The sequence below is a fragment of the Callionymus lyra genome, chromosome 7 (assembly GCF_982586985.1).
Source record: "Callionymus lyra chromosome 7, fCalLyr1.hap1.1, whole genome shotgun sequence".
Classification (NCBI taxonomy): domain Eukaryota; kingdom Metazoa; phylum Chordata; class Actinopteri; order Syngnathiformes; family Callionymidae; genus Callionymus; species Callionymus lyra.
In genome coordinates, this window is record NC_141824.1 from 27,522,191 (window position 1) to 27,538,793 (window position 16,603).

At 40.9% G+C, this 16,603-nt stretch overlaps 1 protein-coding gene across 4 annotated transcripts in view; it reads right to left on the bottom strand.

The window, feature by feature from the left end:
• robo1 (roundabout, axon guidance receptor, homolog 1 (Drosophila)) overlaps positions 1-16,603 on the bottom strand; it is a 255,460-nt gene that overhangs the window by 34,565 nt on the left and 204,292 nt on the right. For all 4 annotated transcript variants that reach the window (XM_087795569.1, XM_087795572.1, XM_087795570.1 and 1 more), the window contains 6 exons: positions 10,975-11,095; positions 9,792-9,930; positions 9,583-9,710; positions 4,606-4,730; positions 3,409-3,580; positions 1,079-1,284 (listed from right to left, as the gene is read on the bottom strand). In XM_087795569.1, coding sequence (XP_087651695.1) covers positions 1,079-1,284; positions 3,409-3,580; positions 4,606-4,730; positions 9,583-9,710; positions 9,792-9,930; positions 10,975-11,095 — 891 coding nt within the window. The remainder of the gene's footprint in view (positions 1-1,078; positions 1,285-3,408; positions 3,581-4,605; positions 4,731-9,582; positions 9,711-9,791; positions 9,931-10,974; positions 11,096-16,603) is intronic.

Genomic DNA, 16,603 nt, shown 5'->3' on the forward strand with positions numbered 1-16,603 from the left:
CTGGAAGACGCATCAGCACCGGCCACTTGTATCAATAGAATACGTGACTTGTCACACGCGGTTTCTAAGACGCGGGATGACAACAAAACCCAGCGCACTTGATGGCTGACAGAAACCACACACTGGTGGACATCACAGGCTCAACCTGAGACAAGTGATTGACAGCCAGCCAGGGTCCGCGCCTAGCATGGAGGGTATGGTTTATTTACCAAGCAGCAGGAGTTTTCCTGACACATTATGGAGGTAATATGTTTGACTGGGAAGCTGAATGAACGTTTATCGGATTCATTTCAAAATTTAAGCTTTTAATTTATGTTTTTTTTATTAACCTGATAAGCTAAGGTTGCAGTTTATTAGGTTAATAACAGGTTAGCAACATAAATGGAGAGCATGTTGAGATGAATATGAGAGAAGTAAATAAAGCTTCCACCATATTATTCTTCTTGCGATCGGTCCATTTTTAGCATTTTAAACACAAGTATGAGCAAGAAGAATGGGCTGCAATTATCTTTATAAATAATCCTTTACTTGGTTTGTGGATCCAAATGGTAATTTGATCATGTAATTCTACTATTTTTTAACATTTTCTCTTGGAAATCTATGCTTTTCATTAAAGAAAGATAGAATTTTGGATCACATATTCAGAAACCAGCAGTAGCATTGCTAGCTTTAATTCCAGTGAAAGTATTTTCTTCCTCTTTTTTCTTGGCAAAGAAGGGGGGGGGGGCAACATGCAATCCTTTGACTGTATCAATGCGGCCGTCATGTGGTCATACTAAACTGAATAAACTGATGATGTAGAAAGAAACAATTTGCAATTTTATTAAGTCTTTTCTGTCTCAATTATTTGAAAGATTGACGTTTTTTTCAATAAAGCTGAATAAAGCTTGTATTACATGTGCATGTTTGATCCATGCTTTTGTAATTTAATTGAAAATCATTTTATCATATTTATATAAAATTAAATAATCTTTCTTATTAATCTGTCTTTATTTTTTTCAGAAGTTTTCCAGTCGTATTAGACATATGTACTACAGAAGAGACACCTTCTGATTGGCACTAGTATCTGAGGTCTCACCTTTGCATAGCGGATCTGCAGCGCACCTGTGTCCAGCTGCTTGACCCGAGAGTCATGAGTGGACACCAACACTCCATCCTTCCTCCACAGAATGGTCGGGACGGGATTCCCTGTTGCGACACAGCCGAGAGTCACGGTGCCGTCCACAGCCACCGTCTGATTGGTCGGTCCCTGCCGGATAATGGGCGGTGGGCGGTCCGACACGACTGTGGAAAGAGGAATTAGAGCTGCCAATTATGTGGAGGAATGAAAAGAGGGCAACGGCGTTTTTGTGGTGGCGGCGGCACACGAGGAACAAATACATCGAGCTCGAGTGAGAAAAGCTACAAACGGCAGAAAATGGCGAGAATCTGACAAACAGCCTGTGACAATGTAAGCATGTGAAAGCTGTGCGGGTTGTGGGGGAGAGGAATTAAAGGCTCCTTTTTTTTCCTGAAGAACTGGAAGCAATTTTCTAATCTCTCAGCAGCAGGAGTTGTAGTGAGTGAAATAAAAAAGCAGCATAATTAAAATGAAACAGACTCAGATACTTCAGGCTTCGTGCAGCAGACGCCTGGATTATGAACGCTCAAGGGCATCAATACCCCCCACACCCCACTGAACAAGAGTCGTTGAATACAGACAGCTTCACAAAACTGATTATTTTGTTTCCCTTGATAAGTTTTAATACCGGTTCTTTGTTAAGTTTTCTTCTCTTATCAACGATTTAACATGAGAAGCGTTGTTATGATTTAATTTAATAGTGTTTCAAATTTAAATAGAAAAAATTATAGTCAGTAACACAAGTGAAAGGTAGATCAAAATGGAAAATCTAAATTAATAATTAACACAAGTCACTGAGCTCCTGATGTTGACATTGAGTGACTAATTTAAGGGCCACTAAGTATTCTGAAAAAAGCATTAAAAACACCTCATTATTAACAACCAATTAAAATACTGTCACAAGAAAAAGGATTAGAGCAGCCTTGATTTTTTTTTGTCTCGATTTGTTGATTTGAAAATATAGCAGGTACATTTCTGTAGACAAATATAATGATATGTAGAACAATAGAACATAAGAGTTTAACTCTAAGATAATATATTTAGACATTTTCATATTTTCTTGATATTAACTACATAACATTGTACCATATGTGACATTGTACTGGAATAAACATGTTTTCTTTCCGTTTAACACACAGGTACTACTTGCTTGAATAAACAAGATGCTCTTGTCTGCATGACTGTAAATGGGACAAATGATTGCATTACATTTAAATAGTTTAAACGTAGTTTCTGTACCGTATATATAGTTAGTTAAAATGTAAATGACAGGTTGTCCTTTTAAATAAACTGAACTGAACTGAACGTGTATGGAAACCCTATCCATCTCTAGGGTCAATAATGACTCAATTTAGTGAATAATATTATTATTACATTATATGTCATGAGTGCTTAAGAAGTCATTCTGCATGAGTAAATACAGTGGAAACAATTAAAATGCTGAATCTATTCCAGGTGATTCGTTGTGTTCTAGCTATAGGAGTTCTACTTCAATACATTCATTATTATTCACGGCACGGAAGTTGTTGCCACCTCCGCTGATTTACATTCATTGTGTTCCTGAGTTGTATGCAGAGCGTTCCACTGAGAGGTGTAAAGGCAACACTTAATGATGTAGGGAAGGTGTGCATCCCTGCTGCTGCTCTTATCGCTCTTTTGTCTGGGCGTCTGTGTCGGGGATGCAGCAATTACTAAAACACTGTCAGCGCGACCTGTAATTATCAGATCTGCCTGCAGGATAGTGCCTGCTTCTGAGCGGCCCGCTCACTTTAATAACTGTTATTAATATCCAGAGAGCCACGCAGAGTGTGTGGAAGCCTTTCCAGTCACCCGCGTGTGCTGTGAATGACAAAGGACGTTTGCAAACGCGTGACAATAGGAGGAAGCAGAAGCTACGCAGGTTAATCAAGTCAAGGTTGGTCCATTAGACTTTGGCAAGTATTGAAGGGGCCCAAACCGGAGCTCAGATTTTTAAGCGAGATGCCAAGCATGAGAGGAGACAGTAGCCAGCGTGAAGGAAACCGAGCCAAACGCTGAGCCACGGTCTGGGTGCACAGGCACCAGAAAGTCTCTACTTCTGACAAAAAAACGTGCAGAACATGCCAGACCGAACCCCACAAACCACGATTTAGATATTAATATTCTTGCAGCTCAACCACTGAATTTCAAATGAATGGCATTATCCTCACAAGCAGAGGATGATCTGGGATACCGATACTTATCCACTCAACCAGCGATCCTTTAATGCACTTTAAGGCAGGCGACAGGGTTGAGGATAAGACACTTACCATCTGTGACCTCCAGCAGCGCCTTGGTGATGACGCTGCCGGCGATGTTGAGGGCCTGGCAACTGTAGTAGCCCATGTCCGAGCGCTCCGCATCGGTGATGGTCAGATCGCCAGTCTGGGTGACCGAGAAGCGGCTGGACGGCTGAGGAGGTTGGTAGGAGAACAGCAAGTTCTGGGGAATGTACAAGCATGTCAGAACGTTCTGCACGAACAACTGTGTGAGATGAAGTCGCTGAAAGGAAGCAGCAGGACACCCTCAATTAAATACACTACAAAGAGGTACTGTTTCAAATCTGACCAGAGACTGCTAAGTTTCAAATCAAATCAGTTAATAGTTTATTATTAAATGTTGATAGAAGCAGGGATAAAAACATTGACCGTGAAACATCTTGGAATGGAATTGTAAACCAGGAGTCTTTGACAAAACTGAATTTATATTTTGTTGTTTAATGTTTTAGGTTTGGTTTTTTTGTGTATGTTCACAGTGAATTCTGACCATTTAGTCACATTTTATTTCAACCCTTGGGGTAAACTGTGAGGAAAAGATTAAAAAACAATGGAATATAACATTTAAAAAAATATATATCATTCCGCACTCACATACCCATGTCACTTAAATAGGATAATTTGATTTACATGTGCTATACATTTACTTAGAGAATTTGTTACGCGACCAGTTGTTACCTGGATGTAACTACAGTGCTGTGAGTACTTGCGTTTTATAGGTAAGTAAGTAAGTAAGTAATGGTTATTTCTAGAGCGCCTTTTCATAAACATCCTCACAGTGACCAAAATCAATAATGGCATATGTTAGTCGGAGTATTATGTATAAATGGTAAACCCACTGCATTTTGGTGCAAAAACTAATTTTGCATCATGGAGTAGAAGATGTTGCGCTTACAACTATATCAATATTGTTTTGTCATTACTTGATTTATCCACTGAATAATCAATAGAATATGTGAGTGGTAAAATAATTTTCAAATTTGCCAAAATCACCAACATCCATTCAATTACCAATTATTGCACCATTGAAGAGTATAATCCAAGTGTATCATTCTGCTTCTGAAGCTGTTAATGTGGCTCCAAATAATTACCATAATCCGCCTAAAGCTTTTAATAATATTCATTCATATTTCCCAGAAAAAAGATCGTCACTCTTGTGATTGTGTTACACCATACAAATTGAATCCTTACCTGACTTCCTTCTCTCTGCCAGAATATGGCCGGTTGAGGATTCCCGGTGGCCTCGCACTGGAAGGTGACCGTCCTGCCCACACCGACCACTTGGTTCCTTGGTCTCACCACAAAAGCTGGGGGCACTAGAGAGCAGCCAGGAGCAGTGTTAGAATACTATATATATACTCGAGGAATATTACAGTAAAGTAAAAGTAAGATTTGTCTTGTTTGTCTTGGCAGTAAGTTAAAGAGAACAAATAAGCAATATATTGTGTTCTATTATGTGGCCATTAAATAGGTACGGCAGCATAAAACTGAGGTTACCGTGTCCTTATATTTGCATAGGGAAGGGTTGGAACCAGAGAAATTTACATGGAAATGGGGAAAACATTTATGCCATCTGTCTGTGCTGACATCATCGGGGCACTCCTACAGCATCGATGCGGCTTTATGTCAATGTCCCAGCATGCCTGAGTGTACCGGCCAATGTCACATGTGCAGCCATATCTACTCTAATTGATCACGAGGTGACAGGGTTTGACGCTTAAATCCAAGTGTTGGACGGCCGAGGCCTTTTGATTTAAGTGCCAAGACTGCTTTCTAGGTTTCAACACCTGCCTACCTTTTAATCATTTTTCATTCATGTGGCTGGTAGACAAAAAAAGCAATCTAAGAACTGTCATTTGAAATAGTGAAATAATTTATCTCTGCTTGGGGGAGGGGTCTGCCAATGCATAGAAAGTGGAGAATAATTGAATTGAATGGAACGATGTAGCATTACCTTGGAGAGCAACGCAAGGCATTTTTTTTACCCATTAATGTCCTTTTGTCACTGTTGCCCATGACAACAGAAACAAGTGTGCTGATTGGATGGTGGAGAGATGATGGGAGGAGGATGGAAAGGGGGGTGTTGACAGCTTCCTGTCTCTGTCAGGGCGGTGAATAGGTGACGGGTGACATATCAACTTACCAGACACAACTAAAAAGGAAACAAAAAAAGACACAAATGCAAGGATGAGTAAATAAAAAACAACATGACAGCAACATGAGACATCAATAATGGACTGAAGCGACGACCCTGAAAAAAAATCGTTCATGAATTCATGTCCAATGAAAAAGACTTGGAACATATAATACTGTGAAACATTCAAAAAATACATTTTTCATCCTCGGTTGTCTCGTAAGGTGTGTATGAAGGTGAATGTCTGCACCCGTAATAAGCTTTATTGCACCCCGAAGAACCAGGAATGTCAAACCAAAACTCTCATGATGCACGTCTGTCTCGTAAAGGAATGAGGTGAATGTTAACCGCGACTCTTCGTCTGTAAATCTCAGAAGGCCGATCACTCATCTTATCTTATCTGTCTGCTTCAACGGCTCCCTTGGAAACATAAACGCTGTCAGTCAGAGTAATGACCTGCCCCTCCCACTGCCCTCCACCTATCCCCCGCCTTAAAAAAAATGCAGACAAAGTTACATCAGGAGAAGACACTATTGAGAGAGCCATGAGAACAGGCCAACACACACCGCTTCTCATGTGTATATAAGCCTTTAATTAGGTAACTGGACCTCCGGTTTTGCGATCGCTGTCGTGGACCTGGAGGGAGAGGTGAGCCTTAAATCTGACCATGGTGGGATTTTCCTGCATTTACAAGAGGTTAATATCAATAATCCGATCTATATAAAATACAATTAATTTTGTTTTAATCGCACTGTGGCCTCCAGCCCAGTAGGAGGCAGCCTGAGACTTATAGCAGACCGTTGAGATATTAATGAAGATTCAGGCGGTGCAGCTGTTCGGCACCACAAATACATTAGAGCGCTTCCAGCAGAGGAATTAGCATGATTAATAGGAGCTCCCATCGGGAGCCTTGTAGTAGCTGTAAAACCTCTATCCTGCACCACAACAACTTCCCCTGACTGAGAGCAACACTCTAAACAAAGCCTATTACTTACAGAGATAAGGCAGCACAAAGTGTCCATTTAAAACATGCTCACTGAGATTTCGCTATTTAGCACCGCCGACTGGTGACAGGAACCCTACTCTCATTTACTCTTTCTTGGCACTACTTCCAAGTCTCCTTACATGGATTATTAGCAACGCCGCTCCAGGGACCTCCATCGCACGCATATCTATTCGAAACACATAAATCATGCTCCGATGGCAAACCTCACCAGATAAGGAAGGGCTTGTAATTAAGATAAATTATATCTAATAACATGAACATGTGCTTCGAGGCTGACAATAGTCGAGGTCAGTCTTTCTGAATCACTTTTTCTTTATTACAATATTAATCAATGTAAATAATTAATGTTGTTGTCTTAGGTTTGTCAGTGGAAATTAGTTTCATTTACCAACGCATATCCACAACTTGAAATGGGTCACTGGGGTAATCTCCTACCCATGTTGCGTGGGTTTACTCCGGTCACTCCGATTTCCTCAAATAATAGTCCAATAACAAACAGATTTTGATTGGGAACTTGGAGATGTAAGTGGAATTGTCGTGTGTGTGTGAATGGTTGGTTCTTTTTTGCTTGTGCCCTGCAACAGACTGGCATCCTGTCCAGGGTATCCCCTGCCTCTCGCCCTACGAAGCTGGGGCTCAAGTGGCTCTGCGACCCACATAAGGTAATAGGCTTATGTCCTACTTATAACAGATAAATGTAGTTCAATAAAAGTTCAGGAAATGTTGTCAAAGGGACTAGTAAAATGTGGTTATATTTGGAATAGATATAAATGTTTAAGCTATCTTTGTATGTGTATGGCATCTAACTGCTGATACTGGTGAACCCAACTACATTCATGAGAACATGAAAACCAACAGTATACAAATTAATAAACTTTTAACAATTATCCCTGGTTCAATAGCAGCTTAGTTGTTTGCTTCCACATTTATTGAATCATATGAGTTCATTTAATGTCTCTTAAGCTGTCAAAGTAAATTAGTTCCTCAGCAGAGGTATCAGCTATCTCAATGCTTTTCAATTTATCATATAACATTCGAGTTTTTAATAAGGCAGCCACTCTCAAGAGGGTTGATAAAAATCAGCTCTTTGATGACTACGATTAAACCTACATGCGATTCTGTGTCGCCTCCATCAGTCCGTGAATCATCTTGCTTGACATTTTTACAAGTCCAGAGGAGGTGTAGCTGGTGACAAATGTCTATGTAAAAGGCAATAATTCACTGACACAGATTTTAACAAGAGTGCAACACATTGAAAGGAAAACAGCCCAGGGCACCGCTGCTACAGTGTCCACATTGTTTGGCCGCAGACGTTGAAGCAATCTGCTCCTGACCCTGACAAGCTCTGAGACTTCGAATGTTGGACGCTGATCTTTTAATACTTCTATACAAGCTTTAACATATCAAACGCCTTCCTAGAAATGAGAGACACTTTATCGTCATTTTATGCACGGGTGACGGCAAGTAACAGTTGTTCTTGGCAGTTGTGCAACTTTTGTCACAGAGTGACAATGTCGCCCACAAACCCACAGGCTGAAACTTTGCCCGTTACATTATTGTTGTGCCGACATCTCACAACCTAGACCCCGTTTGTGCTTCTCTGGGTTTGTTTAGACCTACAATTACGGCTTTTCTTACTGTTCCTCTGCCCGCATCTGTAATTAGAAGCATGTCATTTCCGGGCGTGGGACTGTGGCCTGCTTGCCTTTAATTAGCTGGACTACTGAGTGCCCACAGCCGTCCGAGCCTCCCGGTGTCCTGCACAGAATGAGGCTTTCTGGATTTGAAATAGATCAAGGGAGGATTGATCCAGCATCAGTCTAAACTGATCCCTGACAGGAGGGTTTTATGACACTTTTACACGCAATTCATCAGGTTTTGCCCTAAAATTTAATCAAACTTGTTCCAGGTTTATTACCGTAATAAAATATAGCATGGAGGAATAAAAGACAAGAACAGTAGTGCTTAGCCCCAGGTTAGGACTTTTAATTTCCATGGAGGACACGGAAGGTTTAAGCATTTTGAATATTCTGGGGTAGCTTATTGAACTAGTTCATCAATGCTGCCCCCTTTCATTAACAAAACCTTCATCAGGGAGAAGGAGGGAGCAGAAAAAAGCAATAAGAGGAGTGGATGTATTGACCGAATATTGGCAGGTGTGTCTAATCTTGCTCCCCAAACCAATTTAAAGATTTGGCTCTTGTAGAGAAAATCAGGAAATAATTGCAAAGGGTAGCCAAGTGAGGACTCGGGAATCTATGTTTGCAGATGGGGGCTGTCGCTGCACTGGAATTGCCTTGTCTCTTTATATCTGTGCCACAACGACTTCAGGGAGTGACATTAATATGAGTGACCTCACTGCAGACTAACCCCCTCTGCCCCCCTCCTCTCCATCACATTGCCCCCAGCACCAATTCCCAGTTCGTTCTGCATCACTGGTGAGCCGCCACCAAAGACACAACACTGTCCTTTCCACCAACTCCCAAATCTCCCATGCTCCAAACCTTCACCTCCTCCTCCTTTGCTCCCTTCTTCCCTAACCCGACTCCCTACATTCCCATTAGTTTAGCGTTAAATGGCCCCTGTGTTCCTCTGAATCTCAAGAGGCTTATGGGGGGGATCCCAGCCCCCCAGTTGCTCTGAATGGTTTCTTTCTAAATGTTCACGCTCTGTGACCGGCTGCTTTATAGTCTAACTGTTCTAATAAGACGTCCAATGGAGAGGGCCACTAGAGACGCATGGATGTTCCATAGGTTCACAAACTCCACTGTATTCCTCAAAACATGAAAGACGGACAGGCCTGTGAAGAAATGCCACTAGCTTACAGCAAATGAGATCAATTGTAGAGTTTAGCCCTCGTGTGTGCAAACTCTACGCTGTTATAGATTTTAGCGTTGTACCAGATTAGAAATCAATCAACTTTTTGGGAAGGATAGTTCAAACTGATGACACTGTAAAATAAAGCTTCAGGCTATTCATGTTTCAATCAATCACTTTAAACATTAACAATTAGCTGTAGTAGTCTTACCGTGGACTGTGAGGGTGGCCGACGCCTCCGCCTTGCCCACCATGTTCTCAGCCATGCAGGTGTAGGAGCCGACATCGGCAGAGGTGAGTCGTCGAATCTTGAGGGTGTGGTCTTCACGAATCTCATATCTTGTGCAAAGAAAATGTCAACCTGACTGAGCATTGTAGATATTTTCACCAGAGCAGGGGGTGGACCTGGGTGAAACTCACCTTGCTTTGGGCAGGTCACCGTCATCCTTCCTCCAGCGTACAGTGGGCACCGGGTCACCTCGGGCCTCACACCTGAACTCCACACTCTGGTCAACCAGTAAGACCTGACTACTGGGTCGACGGACAAAGCTGGGACGTTCTGGATTGGATAAAGAAACCAAATATCTACCATAAATATTGTAGAAGAGATTTTCCCAAGAAAAGTCTCTTTTGGCTTGTTCTGATAAAAGCAAATTCATCTTGGATGATGGATGATACTGTGATCTGAATTCAAAAATTCTGGGTTTTTAACAATGGTGTTGGAAAGTGGAAGAATGCTAACAGTACACTCAGCGTGGAATCTTCTCAAATTCCATTTTTACCCATTCCCATTTTCAAGAATTTGTGCCACAAAAATGAAGCCTGGAAATGGTGCAAAGGGTTGATCGCAGCTACATGATCCATCTACTGACAAGTAATTAATAATACTTATATATTACTATGTAAAATATATTCTTCTCAAAATGTTCTGCATGATACATCCAACATGTTCTTTTTACTGATCATTGGTCGTTTGCTGCTCATTATAATGTGAAAAGTAAGCTGACCATTGTTTGATATACATCTTTACTATTGAAGCCATAAAACTTTTTTTGTATTTTCCTAAATCTAGCTTCCGTAATTGTGGGGCTTTGACTAAAGCTTAATTTTAATAATTGCTTTAGATAAATAATCATTTCATGGTTAGATGTTTATCTTATCAGGAATGCCAGCAAGACACAAACATGAGTAACACTCAGTGTGACAGACTAACTAGGTATTTGGTGCGTCAGCTATTTCAATTTATTGTTGTTTCTCTAGATGAATCACAACATGTCCCAGGGCGAAAATCAGAAGTCTGGACATGCTCTGTTCTTCTCAAGAGCAGCTCGGGTTTTGGAGGTCACTCTTGGTGTAATAAGGTTCAGCTGGTCAGAGAGGGGGGGGTGGGGGATCAGTATGGGATTCGTCTTAAAGTGAGAGATTTGGGGTCATCTCACACTCGTACTGATAAAGGTCACTGACACCATTTAGTTCCCAGAGAGAAGGACAACCAGCGCTTAACATCTGGAGTCTGTTTCCAAGTGCAGACAATCAGAGCCCAAACTGCCTGAATGTTTCCAATGTTCTAAAAAAACAGTGCCCAAGAATAATAAATACGTACCAAGGACTGTGAGTTCGGCTACTTCACTCTCCCGCTCGCCGACCATGTTCGTGCCCACACATACGTACTTCCCGGCGTCGCTCTTTCTCGCGTTGGTGATCATCAACTTCCCGCCTCGGATCTAGGGAAGAAAACCAAAGGTTAAATTAAAGTTAAATGAAAGGCCTGAAGAGCTCTTTTATTTGTGTTCTAAACACAAGCTCAGGGAGCTCCGGAGGCACTGCAGACCTGTCAATGTCCTTTTCAAAAAGCTTCAGATTCCACTTCCTTTGTATACTGAATGTTTCAGCGAATACTTTTTCTTTTCTGCCTTTGCACACAAGCGAACATACAGTTAAGCAACCCCACACACACACACTCACACACACACACATACACACACACACACACACACACACACACACACACACACACAAAGCAGTGAATATGTGTTTGTCCAGGTGAATGTCATCTCTGTTATTTCCCAGGGCTTTGATTACAGGCCAGAGGAGCCGTTTTGTTCTCCGAGCTGCTCAGCCCTTCACTCGGCTGACAGCCATGCCAGTCAGTGTAGAGGCAGACAATGGGCTGCTACCCCAGTGATCTCCTTGTCATTGGGATTTAAGTTTAACCTACACACATCAGCCTGGAACCTGGACCACCACCTGCACCCGTGCAAGTGATACTATTATTTAAGGACACACAAAGAAGCAGGATTCAACCGGGCCAGTCTTTTTCAGAGTGACTGACTTCAAGTTTTCACTATTACTGGCATAAGCCACAACATTAAAGATACTTCACCACCATAACTGATAAAGATCATTGCAAAATTTACAAATTGTACAAAAGACAAGCACCACTAATTTCCACCTACATTGTTTTTTTTTATGTTGTTTACAGAACTTTATTGTGCCTTCCTTTTTTTCATTAAACAATTACTTCTATTGAAGATGATGTTAAATAATGCTTCTTCTTGTGTAAAGCACGTGTTGTTGGGAGTGTTTCGATCATTGCCGCGAAAGAACCTAAGTTCAGGCCCCTAACCTCTTGTGCATCCCCATCCCTAAAAATATAGAAAGGTCTCGCCTGCGAAGATAAGTAATCAGTAAAAGTTAGTAATGTTGAGAAAAATAAATAAAAAATGTGTGACTTATTTTTCTATTCTTCAAAGGTAGAGTCATGCACATTATATGTTACATTTGTCAACTATTAAAATTAACCTCTTTCTCATTATAAACTCCAGTGGCCACCAGCCATGACTCGAATCCTTTCAAATAAGAGTTTGAAGTCCACCAAGTCTCAGCCTTCTTGAACTTCATACGGATTCTTCTGCACCCTGAAGAAGTCCTTCAATCCTGTTTAATATTCATGTGAAAACAGGATGCCGACATTGAGGAGGGACCTGGACGAGGCTGTTGAAGTCGGGCCTATTTAGGGTACCCCGTGGTGCTGAAGGGTTTGAAGTATCATTATGTTACGGTTTGTTTGAGCTAAGGCTTAGCAGCTAAAACACTGTGACACCCACAAAAGCTCGAGGTCAGAATGGACCGTATGGCAGAAACAAGCAGGGGGTGGTCTGGTTCCACTGACATGAGGATCCACTTTAGACCCACTTTTTTTTTTACCTGTGTTTGTCTGCGACCAGTCTCCGGTGGAATATTTAGGCTAACAGAGCAGCAGGGAAGCTGAAAGCTGGTGAGAGTAAATGAACACAGCAGTTGCTCTCGTTTTCTCCACATGAACGTCCTTTTCACACAGGCTAGTGGCTCACTATTATCCCAGCATAACAAGAAAATCACTCTGTCCCGTGGCTTTTTCGTCTGATGTCACTTTGTACTTGTGATAATGCAAATGCAACCATTCTGGATCAAGCAGCTTTTCATTACACTTTCACAACAAATTTCTTTTGATGCGAAGCAGCAGGACGTGAAGTCAACAACAGCGTTAAAGGTCTCCTTGACAACTTGTATACAGCTCTGTTAATGTTGGATCCACATCATTACCACGTTGAAATTAAAGACACTGTGCCTCCTCAGTTTTGGAATGTTCATCTAACTCAGACCAAGATCGACCATTTAAAATGCATATTGAGATACTTTCATTTATTTGGTCGGTCTAATCTTCCAAGACAATCCAGTACCTCCAACAGCTCAATAAAGCCTGAATGTAACCATAAACTTGATTAGGATTGTAATCTGCTATTTGTGACTCCTGGAAGTAAACAAATGGACCGAAGACGATCTAATCATATCCAACAGTAAAGAGATGGTTTGTGCGTACATGTGTGCTACAAATGGTCCTCTGGTGTTTTTCGGATCACGATGATGTTGATCTCCAGATGTGGAAATTTGGCACCAGCCAGCTTCTCGTGTTGGCTGGTTACGCTTCACAAGAAGGATTACTCGAGGAATGTATTGGTTTGACCATTGGGGCAAGGGTTAGCTGCGTTGCTAATTGCATTAGCTTTCGGGTTTAAGTAAATCACTTTAGTTATACACAGAAAAAAGACCGAAAAATGGAAATAACTTTTTATTGAAAAATAACTTATGCGGTGATAAATCAATTGTCGGACACTTGACCAAAAAAGTCTGCCTTTTCTGTCTCTCAACATTTATTTTCAGAGAATTGACTCTTCCTCCTCAGACTAGCGTGTACATCATTCTGTAGAAAAGCTATCTTCTTCATGTTTACAGCATCCATGAATCCCATTTGTTGTTTTGGGGATGTAGGCTGATAAGGGCATAAAACTTCAGGGTTTTATTTTTTTGTGTTATCCTGTGTGTTGTTTGGAAGAATAACAAGTGCTTAAAATAATCCACCATTTGATTCATATAGTCCAGACAGGAAAATCATTGATTGAATCATCGATTCTGACGTGCACGTGAAGGCACCAGGTTATAAGAGTGTTTAGCTTAGCTTTGCAGCAAAAATAAAAGCAGTAATCTAAGTGTGAGTGTAGAGCTCCTGGCACAGTTGTTATGAAAATAAAAAAATCAAAGTGCTAATACAGGCACAAAATTAAACACATATTGACTCATTTGAGTTGTTTGCCTCCAGCTCATGTGGTGGAGTTATTTACTCTACAAACCCAAATGCAATGTAGGGTGTAAAATGGATGAGTTGGAAAAAACTAAACTAGATACCAAATGCACATATGTATCAAAAAGCTCAGCTGTCCATGAATCGACTTAACATACGCACAGGCTCCCCCATCTTTTCACCACAACTTGAGCTCTTATCGTGGGCGTCCTCAGGACACCGTCCAGACTCCCATCTGTCGGCGCTGCAGATTGCACATTCTTAGATGGACAAACATGACGAGCGGCGCTACTTAAAAAGTGCTCATTTGGGAACACTCAATCTATGAGGTTTGGTTCTTGACAGGACATTTACAGTGAGCAGCAGCAGCTGGCTCACGAGAAGCTGTTTATTCTACAGGCCATGTTTGCAGTTCCGCAGAAGGTCCGTCCGGCTGGAGAGGACAGTAAGTCGTAGTGTTACACGGCACCAAGGGTTTCACTGTTCATTATCTCCATTCTGATCGTCTTTCTTCGATACAGAGGGACAGATTTGATCTTGAAAAAAGCAGCAAGATGACCAGAAATGTAGTCAAGGAAACAGTGTATCATGGTTGACAGTCATGTATCTGTTTTATTTGCCTTCCTTTTTACTACTTACTTCACATTTCAGCCCTAAATATAAAGAACCTGTAACAGGGACTTCTAAATCCCATATAGTCCTTGGGATTATTCATTTAATAAATTGGCTTTTCATAGATTAATGGTCACTGACCTGCACATACATCGACCATGTTACAAAATGTGGAAAATAAAAAACTCAAGGTCGGTGGAAAGTCTACTTAAGGAACCTTTTCCATATTTTGATAAGAATATATATGTGAAGGGCATGATGATCAAGGTAATATCGAAGGTGTCTTCATTTAAGTTAAATACTACTTTAAATTATGAGAAAGATTAGATAGCCAAGCATTTATCTTTGTTTTTGGTCATACGCTGTCAGTTACTGTATGTCCGTGACATCAAGGTTTCATGCTTTAACAAGCAGCATGCAAGATTGGGATCTACTGAAACTAGATTATGTGCCTTTCAAGTTTACACTACAGCAGCATGACAGACCTAACCTCTCTCTGAGGAGGATAAACTCTGAATCTCTTCAAAAGTATTTCATTTAAGGGCTCTCAAAAAAAGAACAACACTATTTTTTTTACCTGCTTTGAAAACAATTTTAATATGTAGAAATCAAATTATGCTTCCACTAATAGCAGTTGTAAAGTCCATCCTTCCATATATAAAGTAGGCAACAGCCAAACCAAAATAAAACCAGACTTTCTTCTCAGCAGAAATCTCCTCCAGTTTTTTTGGTTGTTGGAAAGAAACACGTAATGTCTCTCTTACTTGTCCTGGTTCTGTCACAGTGACTCAACAAATTGTACCTAATATCTTGTTATTTTGGTCACTTACCAAAGTTACCTCTTGAAGCTTCCATCTCATCAAAACAGACTCAGTTTTTATGACCAATCTGTCTGTTCTTGAACTAATTCACAATAGTGAAGGATCATCTACATAGTCTGGATTGGTATTTCTAGCCTTATAATAATTCTCAGATTAATTCTTACTAAGGAGAACCAAAGATCTTAGTTTGATGGCGCAGACAGCACCACATTTTAGGAGATGGATGCCATCAAATCAAATATCCCTTTCAACCTAGTCTTGCTGATAAAGTCAGTCAATAAAATATAAGGTGGCGCACTATCTGGAAATAACTCCAACTCTATACCTGGAATGTAGACCGGTCATAAAGGGACTGAAAAGCTCTACAGACCATTAAAGTGATCCTTTGAATCCATTTCTCAAACATTGTTGTCTGCTTGACAAACTCAGCTGTTGTTCTACTCAGAGTTAAACAGCACACAGTTGTGAGCAGATCCTCAGTGACGGAGGCCAAACGTTATAAATCACTGCTCTGACTTGAAGAAATGAATTCGTCATGAGTTGACGTCTCCCGCATGGATTTCAGCACTTTTGTCATAAACAGAGGAATAGCTTTGTTAGCACATTGCCTGCATTGTCTTGACTTGAGTTTCCATGACTTTATTGTGAAAAAAGCCACGGTCAGCACTTGGGGGGCTGAGCTACTTAACAACTGCACAATGTGTTGCCAGGACGTTATGAACCAACAACTCAGATTACAAAAATGGGATCCAGACCTGCTGCTAATGAGTTCCTTCTTACTACCTGCTGGAGTCATCTGACGCACAAATCTTTCCGCTGAACAAACACGGAACATATATGCAGATCCAGCACTGATTCAGAGCAGTTTAATTAAAACTTGGCTCTCAAGTACTTATCTTCTTTCTACCACCTGATTCAAGCATTCTTGTGTTGATTTCATCAGCAGGCCATTCTGGATCAATGAAGAGCTCCTGACTAATGAAGCGAAAATAATTCAACAACCTAGTCATTACAGGCTGAGGCCACTAAAAATTGTCTTTTTTTCCTGGTTTGGTAATTGCTTTACTTAAATAATGAGCCAAACAAATCCATTTTAACAAAGGCTTGTAGTGGTAATAATGAGTTGACCTGCATCAACGGTTCAGTGCTTCAACTCAAAGCTTAAACACATCATCCTT